Raw genomic sequence first — 14715 nt, 5'->3', positions numbered from 1 at the left:
CATATTGTGTGAATAACATCACAAACATTTATTATGTAATGATTTGTTTATCACAATTGATAGTCTTTTGTTCATATTTCCTCTGAAATTTCAAAATTTTTTGAACAGGGAATTCATCGTTACTACTTCATCTGTCAATTCTTTTTTAAAATTAGAGATTACAGAATCATCTTATTTTATTTTTCGCTGACTTTTCTTTCTTATTTTGGCCATCTTTTTATTGTTCATCAAATCAAATGGAATCACGAGTTATAGTGGAAAAAAAACTGAAAGAGGTATACTAGGTGTCATGTTTTCAAGTCTGTCTCTATCTTCTTACATATACCTTTGGTCCAATTAAGAAAAGATAAAATTTTATTGCACAAAGATAATAAGGTGGGGGTAGCAACATTATCCATACCCGTGAAGAAGCAAAAAATTATTTATACAAGAATTGTAACACAAAGTTGTTGCATCGTAAGTCTGTATATAGGCTAGATAGTTTTTTCTTCGAGTTTGGTAGAGTTGCTTTTAAAGAATTAATTATTATGTTTGAGTGTGGTGCTTTTGTTATTTTCACATGAACAATTTGATTAATTTCAATCAGTGTGTAGTACAACTTATATATTACTTTGTTTATATATAGTATGTAGTCATTTGTCTAACAATATCTAATTTTCATTATGCAACTATCTATCGGTGTTTGGTGTATTAGGAATTAAATTGAATTATTCAATGAAAAATTTTAATTTATTGACACTTTTAGAAGAACAATTAGGTAATTTTGTCAATATAGATTAATATTAGATAAGTTTGTTTAGCGATAAGTGCACGCGTTTTTTGAAATTCGGACATCCACTTTAGCGGTGTAGTTGGCAATCAACTATAGGGAAGTGCTCGATCCTTATCGCAATTTTCTTAATTTTTATACCAAAAAAAGTATTAACATATGATCAAAATTGATTGTTACCGAACCTGGAGGTATTTGATCTTATTTTTATTTCAATTCATAGTTCTCCGATGTTATTGATAAGAGAATTTTGTTATGGATCAATCAAATCAATGATTTATCATATATATTTTTTAATAGAGAAATTTGTTAATTTTACCCCAAAAAAGAATGTTTGTTACTAAATGATTGTATTTCTAAAAATATTAAATATGCATTGTTTTAGTCACAATATTTTTTTTTGCCTTCAAATTAATATTTTTTAAAATTAATTAAGAAATTTAAATATATATTAAAGTATTTTTATGACCGCACAAAGCGCGGACATAATCACTAGTTCTAACATAAAGCCCATTTTCAATTAACCCTAATATAATATATAAACTAGGCAGTAAAGTACTAACTACTAAAGTTATTATCTATTCAAAGTAAATAGAACTATAGACGGTACAAAAGATCAAAACTCAAAAGCCCTGCTCATTGCTTTGGTTTGCCGACTCAAAACTCAAAAGTACTCAATAGTAAAGTGATATTATATTCAAAGGTCAAAGCTTTAAAGAGATTTTTAAAGCAATTAAGCAAAGGATTTGTCGATTAAACTTCTTTTCTTTGATTTTTTCAATGCAACCGTAATATGCTCTTGCCGAGAAGCATAATTTAAGTAAGTTTTCAGTACTTTTTAATAATTACTGATTCTCCATCTTCATCTCTTTCATCTCATTTTTGTAATTCATTTTTTTAATCTTCTTGACTTTTTTTATGTTTTCTCTTTTTTCTGATGAGTTGTGAACTTGTTTTTTTCTTTCATACTTTCTTTTTTATTTTGCTTCAATTTTTTATTTTGATATGAATGGTGATGTGCATGTGCTTGGATAAGTAATTATAATTTACTGTGTGTATTTTCTTTAGCCTAATTTTTCAGAATTTATTCCTTTATTTTGATTCGATTGTACAGGGTATGTGTTTTCTTAATCTTCACTCTATTTTAAATATATGTGAGCAACAATAATTGACTCAATTCTTTTTTATATTCAAGTTTCATCTGAAAAATTATTAGCCTAATTTTTTTATGGATCACTAATTCTTCGGATAATTGCAATTGCATTATGTATTAATTTTCATGTTCTTTGTTCTAATACTGATAATTTATTGAATTGATTTTTTTTTTATCACAATAACTCAAAATCAACTCATAACATGACTGAAGATATATAAGCTGATAAGGTGATGGGTGAAAGTGGAGATTCAAATCGAGTAAGTCAATTTAAAACAACTGAAACTCAGTTGACTATTGCTAAAAGAAGAAAAAAAAAAGGTCTAATATGTGGAATCATTTTATAGAAATTGTTAGTTCCGAAGGTACAAAAGCAAAATGTGATTATTGCTCCCATGAGTATTTTTCTAAGTCAAGAAACGGTAAGTGTACTCTTCTTGGTCATCTATTGACATGTTCTAAGCGTCCTACAAGTGTTGATAAAAACACAATCAAATTTAGCTTTTAAAGCTATTTTCAAATATAGTCAAGGTAATGTAGCCGTTGTATCTTTAAAATTTAATCAAGAAGAGTGTAGGAAGGCTTTATGTCATATGGTAATAATTGATGAGATTTTTTTTAGCTCTGTTGAGAAATTTTTTTTGGGCGTTTATGAAAGTGATACCACCTCATTTTTGGATTCCTTCCCGTAGTGCTGTCACTGGAGATTGTTTTAATCTTTATTATGAAGAAAAACAAAATCTGAAGAGTTATTTTATGAAAATCAAACAGAGAATCTGTATAACCATCAAAACCTGGACTTCCATATAAAGAATCTATTACATGTGTATATCTGTCTATTGAATTGACAGTGAATGAAATATCGATAAGAAAACTCTCAATTTGTGTTTAATTATTAGCCATAAAGGTAAAGATATAGTAATTGATATTGATAGTTGCTTACGTGAGTGGAGAATAAATAAAATATTTACTATCACTGTAGATGATGTGAGCTTAAATAATGTAACGATAAAAGAACTATCTAAGTATTTGACAAAGATGGAAACTAATCTGATGAGCGGTGATCACCTTCATGTGAGGTGTATGACGCATATTATGAACCTTGTTGTCTAGGATGATTTGAAAGAAATTTTTGTGTCTATTGAATATATTAGACATGTAGTGAGATATGTTAGGCAATCTCCTATAAGGTTGAAAAGGTTTCAAGAAAATTGTGATGATGAACAACTCAGTTGCAAGAAATCTTTATGCTTTAGATGTTCCAACTAGATGGAACCCCACCTACCTAATGTTGAGTAGGGCTATTGAATTTGAGAATGCATTTAAAAATTATGCTTCTCGTAAAATTGGCCTAAGACATTATCTTGAGAGTTTTTATATTGAAGTTTGAGTAACTGCTAGTGAACTTTTGTGTAGTGATTGGGTGCATGTGAAAAGAATTATAAAATTTCTTGAAATTTTTTATCTTCTCCCTTTGAAAATATCTGGATCACTTTATGTTACATTTAATATTTATTTTCTGAAAATTTGTGTTGTTGCTATTTATTTGAATAAATTAATTGCAAGTGAAGATAATAGTTTAGATAATATGAGGGGAGGGGGAAAGATCAAAGAAAAATTTGATAAGTATTGAGGTGATTCAATAAAAATGAACAAGATAACTTTTATTACATGTGTTCTAGATCCTCGTTACAAGCTTGATTCAATTGACTATGCACACATAAAAATGTTTTGGGAAAATCAAGGTTTATCTTTAAAAGAAGTAGTAAAGCAATACATGATTTCATTATTTAATGAATATGTCAAATCAAGTTCAAAAGGGCTAGTGGTTGTTGTATCTTCACCTTGCTCTTCATTGAAGACTTCTACTTCGGTGCTTTATGGCAGTCAATTAAGCACCAAAGGTACAAGACCTTTAGATTCACTCATGCAAAATCTAAAGCAATATAAAGCTGTGAATGGAGGTGTAGATGCTAGAACAAAGTTAGATAAATATTTTAGAGAAGAAACTGAAAATGATACTAAAGAATTTGACATTCTACTCTAATGGAAAATGAACGCAACAAGATTTCCTACTGTTGCTAAGATAGGTTGTGATGTATTAGTTGTTTCCGTTTCAAATGTTGCATATGAATTTGCATTTAGTATAATAAGACGTTTTCTTGATTCATTTAGAAGTTCATTGACTCCTAAATTGGTGCAAGTTCTAGCGTATCTTCAAGATTGACTTCGAAGTGAACAATTAAAACAACCTGTTAGTGTTGAGGAAGATCTTGATAATCTTGAGAAAATCGAAAAAGATAATATTATCTTTATATATGTTGCTATTACAAATGATTTTTTATTTATTAGTTGACTCATTATATTGACCTTCTCTTCAGATTTAGCCAGTGCAGGAAAAGACCCTACTGTAGTTGTCGTGTAGTACATGTATACAAGTTTACAAGACGACTTTCACAAGATTAGTAATAATATAAAAAATATAAAAGTCGTTATGTTATGTTTCTTTACTAACTGATATTTCGTTGCGTTGTAAGATTGATGATAATGTGTGCAATAAACTTGTTATAGGAGAAAGTACATACTTCCATGTCCTTAGCATTTATGATTAACCGCATATATAATGCCATAGACAAAAAGAAAAAATACAGTAGACATTGCTGCTAATCAAATATTCCATGTGCAATGACAGACTGATCTGAAATTAAAACTAGTGCAAACAAACAACCTAGAGTGAACCTGAACACTGAAACACTTCTCTTGAAATAATTTCATCATATAACAATAAAATATCACTTAGAAGCACCATGCATCTGATTAGTAGCATCATACTGAGCATAACTAGGAAGAGGTGAGACACTCTTAACATAACCAGCAACAATAGGTACAGTTGCATAACCACCACCTGGTTGAGTCATGGATTGATCATAACCAGGTTGAACTGGGGTCTGAAGCTGGAGCTAGTTGAGCATAAGCTTGTTGTCCAGTAAATGTTGCATTATAAGTTGTTGAAGCCTGAGCCGTGTTTGTTAGCAATTGTATCATAATACCAGGGGTTACTAATATGAGTATAATACAGTGTTTTAGTTGCCTTGTTGGTGAGGCACACGTATTATTTAGTAAAACATAATGCAGTGTGCAGTGTTTATTGGGACCTGTCGTATTATTTGCATTTGGGCAATGTTTTAGCTGAATGCAAGTGTTCATTTTTTATTGAGACCCTTAGTATTATTTGCATTTGAGCAGTGGGGAAGGTGAAATCTAAATAACACTGCTTCATGTCAATTACTTTGCAGAGAGGAGAAGGCTATCCCATTACCTTAAGGTATCTATTGGAGCTAGTAAATAGTGCACTCAGTGAGCACCATTGTATATTTGGTCAACTGGTACCTGATAACCATAGCCTGCAGTGATTGTGGCCTGCTGTTCAGTGCAAGTGGGCTCTGAAGGGTAGGAACTGTAACCTCCAACAAGGTTGCTTGAGCATATGCAAGAGGTTGTTGTGGCACAAGATTTATGGGCAGGTTTATGTTCACCTTATTGGTGATAGCTCCTCAGGCTCCTATCACAGCCTAGCTAGGTGATAGATTTTGATCTTGACAAAAAGATTTGGTTATTAAGTTGATTTAGAATTATAAATAACTAATCCTACATGGAAGGATTCTAATTCAGGATTGGGTGATTATCTAAATTAATCTACACTTTTATTGTACCAGATTATTTTAATTTTTACCGAGGACAATCTTGAAAACTAAAAAAAAAAATTCTTTCTTTATTGTGTTCTTCAAGTTTATGCTATTATGATATCTTTAATTTACACTTAATCCACACAGCAAGAGATAACACAATATTAAATTACATTGAGCATTAAGATACATCTTTACTTGCTTCAAAAACTGAATCTATGATATACTAGTAATTTTACACAAGAAGAAAAAACCAACATAATTATTGTACTTGTGTAACATGTCCATTTCTTGTTAAGCTCATGAGCTAGTTCTATAATGATGAGTAATTCATCATGTATTTGTACTCACTGATCGTTCTTCTTAATTTATATTTTACTTGAAAATAATTAATATTTGATTTACATTATCAATGACAAAATTATGAGACTATCATCTATCAAGTGAGCAAAAGCATATGTTTGTGTAAAAGTTATTCTTGTGGCTGCAACATCTTTTAAAGTTGAGGCTTGAGATTGTTCAATTTAAGGAAAAAGAGCATTTTGCTAAGTATATTATGCAAAAGTCGTTGTGCAAAAGAATTAATTCTTTTTTAAGAGAACTGATTATTGATATTATTTAGGTGGCGTGACATAACTTAGTATTTTATTTTGTTTTTCAGATAAACATTGAGATTCTTAATTTCTTAGTTAGATGGAACAGTTTTTTTATGTTATATTTTTTTCTGAATAGAAACTTGGAAACAGCTGGTTTTTAAACTTGAGAGGCAAGTGTTAGTTTTAGTATTACTATGTCTGTTGTCATTGTGAAAGGAAAAGAAGTATTCTATTCTATTCTATTTTCTGTAAGGTGTCTGTATTCAAGTATGAATTGTGGAGGTCCGATAAAGCATCCGATAATTGTTTATCTATTATCGAATCATCCGATATCTTATCGGTTGGCTACTGGATTTGTATATTTTAAAACTGATAATCGTTAAGCCAAACTGTTACGTATAATGGTCTATCTGATCCGTTCGATAAGCAGCCCTAATTGAAATTCAAACTCAATATCTTATCCATATAAAGACGTCTTAGGCTATAACTTGATGGGACTTTGAACCCAACATCTTATCATCATGGTGCATTGAAACTTTTAACCAATGTCTTTTCCTCTTAATGAAATGAGACTTAAATTCATCATCATATTTTTAACAATATTGTTTCTTCATGAACAAATTTAAAGCATAAACGGTTTGGTTTCAAATCAATTATTTTTTCTCAAATCCAACAATAATTATATCATTCATAGCAAAAGGCAAATAACATAAGAAATTATTAACCTTGAAATTACTTTTAGACTTATAATCTTACCTTGTTTGGCAGAGTCTCGTGCTAACGTGTTATGAAATATAAAGTAATAACAACAAGAATAGAGAGAAAAGAGTGATTATTATTTCTCTTGAGAAATATTTGAAGGGTGAATTACAATGAAGGAGAACCCCTTTATTTATGGGAAAAAGTTACATATATACACAAGGTAACTATTACTTATTACATAAAATCCCTTATTTGAAAAGTAATTACAAAAATTCCATATTAATTACATAGAATTCCTTCCTTTTAGACTTTCTCTCTCTTCTGGCGCATACATCCCAAAACATCCGATTTTTGCTCTATTTTTAGTCGGATTTTTGCTTCATTATTGCACTCCTTATTTTACGCCTAATTTCAAGTTACGTGATTTGGGGGATTTCAAATTTGTTCAAATAAGATCTCTTATTTCAAATTATTATGAAAATAATTTATTTCATAATAAATTTCATAATAATTAGTTGGTTTATTATTTCAAATTATTATGGAAACAATTTATTTTATAATAAATTTTCATAAAATCAAATAATGCATTTTACTTTAAGTCGTTCAAATTTGTTCTATAGTATAGAAGAGAGACCCATTATTTCTTCTATACCTTAACTTGAACTATAATATGCATTACAAATTATTATTAAAATAAAATCAGATCCAATTATTTTTATAGTCAACGACTTGAAAGTTGATTTGAACTATAATATTCAAATTATTCCTCTTTTTTAGTTGCCTGTATGATTTTATTAAATTATCTGCTTTTGCAATGTCATACATAGAAAGAAAAGTATAATAAAAACGAATACACTTGCATCATACATAGAAAGTAAAGTATAATACAATCTCATACATATAGCACATGTTGTCGTTGGAGTGTAAATCATACATATACCACTGGCATCATACATAGAAAGTAATGTATAATACGTTCTCATACATATAATGTGAAATGTTTTTACTTAAATATAAAATCGAAAACATTTGGATCATACATAGAAAGTAAAACATAGTACATTCACATACATCTAGAACATGTTGTTGGAGTGTAAATCATACATATAACACTGGCATCATACATTGGAAAAATGTGTAATACATTCTCATACGTGTAAATTTCATAAATAATGTCAAAATATCATTCAAACTGGTAATGCATTATAATTTCTCATACAATACTGTGCAAGTCTTTACTAAAAAATAAATACACTAAGAGGGCGCGGAGGCGCCGTTGGCTGTTCGTGATGGCGCCGGTGGTGGCGACAGTGGGAGAGGAACGAGAAACGACGTCGATCTTGGCGGTTAGTCGCCCTTGCGTGTTCATCGGCGTGAGGAATAGGATGGAGCGGTGAACGACGGTGAGAGCCGTAAATCAGCGACAGCGGCGTTGATTTTCTTGAGGGAGATGAAGAGAGATATTTCATGATATTTTTTGAATTTGAATTACAGTTATTATTTTTAAGCAATCACAAAATCAGAACATTAATTACTGTGTTATTAAGGTAAAAGAATAATTGGATCTGATTTTATTTCCATAATTTAAGGAGAAATAGTTTTCTCATACATTGGAGTTACGTATGAGGTACATTGACATGTATATGTATTTTCTCAAATCTGGGAGAGAGAAAGTCAATTCGAAATCTTATGTAATTAGTTTCATTTAGGATGGGATTTATGTTTTTTATACAAAAATTAACTTTGAGGTTTCTAGCTTTTTCATAAATAGACATTTACTATATATGATAAAATAGCTATTTGCTATATATATGATAATACATTTATAATAGAGTACTTTTTTTAGCTGCTGGAAAACATTTCCTACTAACTCATTCAAAACCACCCGAGCACATTTTTTTGGGCAAAAGTTTGGTCCTACAGCTCACTTTGAAAATAAACACTGATTAGAAAAAATAAACACTTCTGATAAATAAAAAAATAAGCTTGATCATACATAGTATTTTATTTTACTCAGAAAGAGGCAAGTAGATGATACTAGACACGGCCTGATTAGACAGTTCTATATGCAATCCCCGGGGCCACGGCAAATTTTATTGGAGATAACTCATGCTCAAAAATGAAGCAAGGCCCAAGGCAATTTTCCTATGAATAACAGATAAATTAATCAGATGGGGGATTTTAATCTAATATGTGGCCCTAAAAAGGATAAAAGGTTACTACAATGGGGTATTGTTGATTGTAATTTGTGTACTATATATGGTCTTGGTGAAGAATCTGTTAAATCACCTATTTTTTTTTTCATTTGCCCTTAACAACCATTTGGATTGAATTTCTCCTCTAGCATAACAAATGTTTTGCTTTCCAGGATCCTGGAATTGATCTGCACATATATTCTCGATAGATAAAATTTGTGCTGGTTATCAAAATATAACTATATCCAGGAACCAATTTTTAGAGTTCGCAACTGATTAGTTTCTTAGAATATTCTCAGGATCCACTTATAAAGGCTCCTTTCTTTTGTTGTGTGTTGAAGAGTTTTTGGTTCATACATTATACTTGGACATGACTTTATACTCTGATATTTGAAGAGCTATCTCAGTTTCACAGTTAATTTTCCCCTTTGGCTGAAATCTTTTTCGACTTTTTTTTTAAATGGCTGACAAGTCCGCTATTTGAGCTATCAAGCCGGGATGACAATGAATCTCTTCCTCTATGGCTCTACCTTCCTCCACTTAAATACCAAATTTGGTGTAATAGTCAGGTTTCTAATACATTGATATGTCTCTGAGGTAGGAAAATCAAGATCAGATAGCGAACCACAAGCTATGGCACTTGGGTGTGGGTCTTTTGTCAAAATGGAACATCCTGCAATGTTCTACTCTTTGCCGTTAAAACTAAGCCCTGAGCCTGGATATGTGACTTAATCTCAACCGACAATGTGAAAAGGTTAACTATATATCAGCACACGAGATCCTTGACCCTGTAATATAATGTACAAGGAGAAGTCGAAGCAAAAATTAGAGAGAAGGCTTTTATACACATGTATTCAGGAGTGCACAGTGACAGTTAAGACAACAAACATTTGAAGGAAAATCCTAGCAACAAATCACCCGATCAAGGTGAAACCACTGGTTGGAAGACTTCCACTGCACATGCCATGCACGAAAGATCGTGTGGCAACTACGAGTTACGATGCTTGGATGTACATTGACGTGGAACCCCGGCAACAAAAGATTTTGTAACGAATACTTGAGAGATTCTCACGGGGGGAAAAGGCACAAACTGTAGCATGGAAAGTATCTTCATACATAGAAGTAGCTCAAGTTAATTTGTTATCACACAGCATCTTCAAAAGCCTGTATGAGAATAAAACCTATAACAGAACCTTACAATTCTAGATGTGCTATTATAAGTATTACCTCTCCTAGCACATTAATAAGGAAAAACATTGCCAGTAGGTCACTACCAGGATCACGGCTTGTGGACCTTGAAACCAAACACTCTGGGAACATAGCTCTGAGAAATCTTCTGTGGCTTGAGGTGTCCATAAGTCATCAAGAATAGGTGCGGAAATGTGGTTCCGAAGTAAGCTCCATCAATGTCTTTGGCATGGTAAAGGAAACGCAGAAAAGATATTGCTATAGATGCAAAAAATGTAAAGAGAATTATAAATATCATCCCCGCCTTGCTTGGGAGAAAATGTCTAAATGTGTCGGATAGATTCAACAGTGTTTACAGATTGATTCCCTCTTCAAATCTGTCCATCCATCCATTTGTTTGGCGCATTTAAAAGAAAAAGAGGAGAAAATACAAACATGGTGACGGTTGTGGAAGAAAGGTTCCAACGTAAGATATTGTTTAAGATCTTCCGATATAGAAATTTCTATTAACTACTACGCCTCAAACCGAAACAAGTTGGGTTAACTATATGAAACCTCATTGACAGTGCAACTCCATTTAATCTCATCCCAGGACAACATTATACAAAGTAAAAAAATACTAGAAGTTCTATGTATTATCTACAACAACAACAACAACAAACCCAGTGTATTCCCACTTAGTGGGGTCTGGGGGGGGTAAGATGTACGCAGTCCATACCTCTACCTCTGATGAAGTAGAAAGGCTGTTTCCGAAAGACCCCCGGCTCAAGTCACGAGATATCACACAAACACATAGTACAGCACAGCAGCAGATGACATAACATAGATACGGCACCCATAGGGAATATAAAACAGAGTAAAGCAGGAATGCAGGAATAATAAAGCAGAGGGAAGCACACAGATTCGAAATAAACATGGAACACGGAACACGAAACACTGAATACAGAATCATAACAGGAATACACCCCCACCAATTAATTCCCTACACTAGCGACCCGAACTGGCCCTAATCCTCTGCCGTAATTCGCATCTTCCAGCCCTTCCTATCTAGGGTCATGTCCTCGGTGAGCTGTAACTGTTCCATGTCCCGCCTAATCACCTCACCCCAGTACTTCTTCGGTCTACCTCTACCCCGTCTAAAACCATCCAACGCTAGCCTCTCACACCTACGGACCGGGGCATCCATGCCCCTCCTCTTCACGTGTCCGAACCATCTCAATCGTGCTTCCCGCATCTTACACTCCACTGAAGTCACACCAACCTTCTCCCGGATAGTCTCATTCCGAACTCTATCCCCTCGGGTCAGTCCACACATCCAGCGCAACATCTGCATTTCTGCCACCTTCATTTTTTGGATGTGGGAGTTCTTAACTGGCCAACACTCCGCTCCATACAGCAAGGCCGGACGGACTACCACCCTATAGAATTTGCCTTTAAGCTTGGGCGGCACCTTCTTATCACACAGCACCCCCGATGCGAGTTTCCACTTCATCCATCCCGCCCCAATACGGTGCGAGACATCCTCGTCAATCTCACCGTTACTCTGGATCACGGACCCGAGATACTTGAACTTATCCCTCTTCCCTACCTCCTATGCTTCTAGCCTCACTACTACCTCATTCTCCCGCCTCACGTCATTAAACTTACATTCCACATACTCTGTCTTGGTTCTGCTCACCCTGAACCCTTTAGACTCCAGAGTTTGCCTCCACAGCTCTAATTTGTCGTTCACACCCCCTCGCGTCTCATCTATCAGGACTACATCGTCTGCAAAAAGCATACACCACGGCACCTCCCCTTGGATACGCCGCGTCAACACATCCATTACTAACGCAAACAAAAAGGGACTAAGAGTAGATCCCTGATGCAATCCTGTCGGGACAGTGAAATGCTCTGAGTCTCCTCCCGCCGTCCTCACCTGGGTTTTCGCTCCCTCATACATATCCTTAATTACTCGTATATATGCCTGCGGTACTCCACTCACCTCCAAGCATCTCCAAAGCACTTCCCTGGGGACTTTGTCGTACGCCTTTTCCAGGTCGATGAACACCATGTGCAGATCCTTCTTCCTCTCCCTATACTGCTCCACCAACCTCCGTACCAGGTGGATTGCCTCCGTCGTCGAGCGGCCGGGCATAAATCCAAACTGGTTTTCCGAAATAGACACTATCCGTCTCAGCCTCACCTCGACCACTCTCTCCCATATCTTCATAGAGTGACTCAGTAACTTAATCCCCCTTAGTTATTGCAACACTGAATGTCCCCCTTATTCTTATAGAGGGGGATCATGGTACTCCACCTCCACGCCTCGGGCATCTTTGCCGTCCTGAAAATTTCATTGAACAATGCAGTCAACCACCTTACACCAGCCTCTCCAACGAACTTCCAAAATTCCACCGGTATCTCATCCGGCCCCGTCGCCCTACCCCTTCGCATCCTGCGGACTGCCTGTCTAACCTCGTCTACCTTAAAACGTCTACAATAGCTAAAATCCCGACACTCCCCTGAGTGCTCCAGTTCCCCTAACACAATAGCTCTGTCCCCCTCGTCATTCAAGAGCGTATGAAAGTACGACTGCCATCTCTTCTTTATGTGACCGTCCTCCACCAACACTCTACCGTCCTCCCCCTTAATGCACCTCACCTGATCGAGGTCACGACCCTTCCTCTCCCTAGCCTTAGCGAGTCGAAACAACTTTTTCTCCCCTCCTTTCCCCTGTAACCCTGCATACAAGCTCTCAAAAGCGGCCGTCTTAGCTGCCGTGACCGCTGACTTCGCCTCCTTCCTCGCTAGCTTGTACTCTTTCCTGTTTACCCGCTTCTCTTCTTCGTCCTTACTTTCCACCAACTTAGCATACGCCTCTTTCTTGGTCTGCACTTTCTTCCCCACCTCTTCATTCCACCACCAATCCCCCCGATGATGTCCGGCCCGGCCCCTAGAAACACCCAACACCTCCCTTGCATTCTCCCTGATGCACGTTTCCGCCCTGTCCCACATACTATCCACGTCCCCCCTACACTCCCACACCCCCATTCCCGCCAACCTCTCCCCTATCTCCCACGCATTCACTGGCGTCAAGCCGCCCCACTTAATTCTCGGTCTACTCTCCTTACTCCTCCGCTTTCTATTCTTCTTTATACCCAAATCCATAACCAAGAGCCTATGTTGAGTCGAAAGATTCTCACTCGGGATGACTTTACAGTCTTTACACAACGCCCTATCCCCTTTCCTAAGCAACAAAAAGTCAATCTGGGTCCTGGCTATCGCGCTCCGAAAAGTGATCAGGTGCTCGTCCTTCTTCGGGAAGCCCGAGTTCACCACCACCAGCCCAAACGCCCTCGCAAACTCCAATAGGGTCGCACCCTCTTCATTTCTCTCCCCAAAACCAAAACCACCATGCACATCCCCAAAGCCTCCCGGTAGCGCCCCGATGTGCCCGTTGAAATCCCCTGCTACAACAATCTTCTCCGAACTGGGCACGCCTCTCACCACCTCCTCCAAAGCCTCCCAGAACCGCATCTTCTCCTCCCCCTCCGATCCCACATGCGGCGCATAGGCACTACACACGTTCAGGGTAAACCCCCGAATGACCAACTTAATAGTCATCAACCTATCGTTGATCCTCTTCACCTCCACTACCTGGCCTCTAAGCTCTTCATCTACCAAGATGCCAACTCCATTCCTACGCCTGTCGCTCCCAGAGTACCACAGCTTGTAACCGTCCACATCCCTAGCCTTAGACCCTACCCACTTTGTCTCTTGGACACACGCAAGGTTGATCCTTCTCTTCCTAAGAATCTTCACCAGCTCTATGGACTTCCCCTGAAGGGTCCCTATATTCCAAGACCCAACCCTCAGCCTACCGTCGCTATCCACGTGCCCCCCACTACCCCCCCCTCGGCCAAACCTTGGCCTCCCACCCACTCCCGCTCTCTCCCCATCTCCCGCCCCCACCACAGCCCCACGCCCCAACCCCCTCGGACATGACCCTAACCACCCATAACCACCCACAGCCACAACTACACGAAAAAGTAGGAAAATATAAGGATATACCCGGTGGCAATATCAAAGCAGCAGCAAGGAGATACCAGACACACACACGTTCAAAGGGAAACTCCCGAAGCAAAAACTAAGAAGCGACCACAGCAACAGCAACAACAGACAACAGACAACAGGCAATGTTCACAAATCCCACGCAAGTCAAGGTACACGGGCTACTACGAGCATAGTACTAAGAATGGAATATGAAAGAATGAACTAAAATGCAATATGAAATAACGAAATAACAAAGGTTAGAAGTCACCGGATTTCGCTTGGGGCTGCGGCTGCTGGAGACGGCGTGGCGGGTGCAGGCGGAGTGTCGGCCTGTTGGAGACCAAGTTGGCGGCTGGGGACCGGGCGGCAGCTGGTTGAATGCCGGGTTGGG

At 36.6% G+C, this 14715-nt stretch overlaps 1 protein-coding gene across 2 annotated transcripts in view; it reads right to left on the bottom strand.

The window, feature by feature from the left end:
• Window positions 1-10194: 10194 nt before the first annotated feature.
• The window catches only part of LOC107872910 (casein kinase II subunit beta-3), a 12318-nt gene continuing 7797 nt past the window's right edge, over window positions 10195-14715 (bottom strand). For both annotated transcript variants that reach the window (XM_016719565.2, XM_016719566.2), the window contains exon 5: window positions 10195-10511. In XM_016719565.2, the coding sequence (XP_016575051.1) occupies window positions 10381-10511 (131 nt within the window). In that variant the 3' untranslated portion in view covers window positions 10195-10380. The remainder of the gene's footprint in view (window positions 10512-14715) is intronic.

Source organism: Capsicum annuum, chromosome 6, assembly GCF_002878395.1.
Source record: "Capsicum annuum cultivar UCD-10X-F1 chromosome 6, UCD10Xv1.1, whole genome shotgun sequence".
In the NCBI taxonomy this organism is placed as follows: domain Eukaryota; kingdom Viridiplantae; phylum Streptophyta; class Magnoliopsida; order Solanales; family Solanaceae; genus Capsicum; species Capsicum annuum.
Note: the sequence above shows the minus strand (reverse complement) of the source record. Positions and strands in the feature narration are given on the sequence as shown.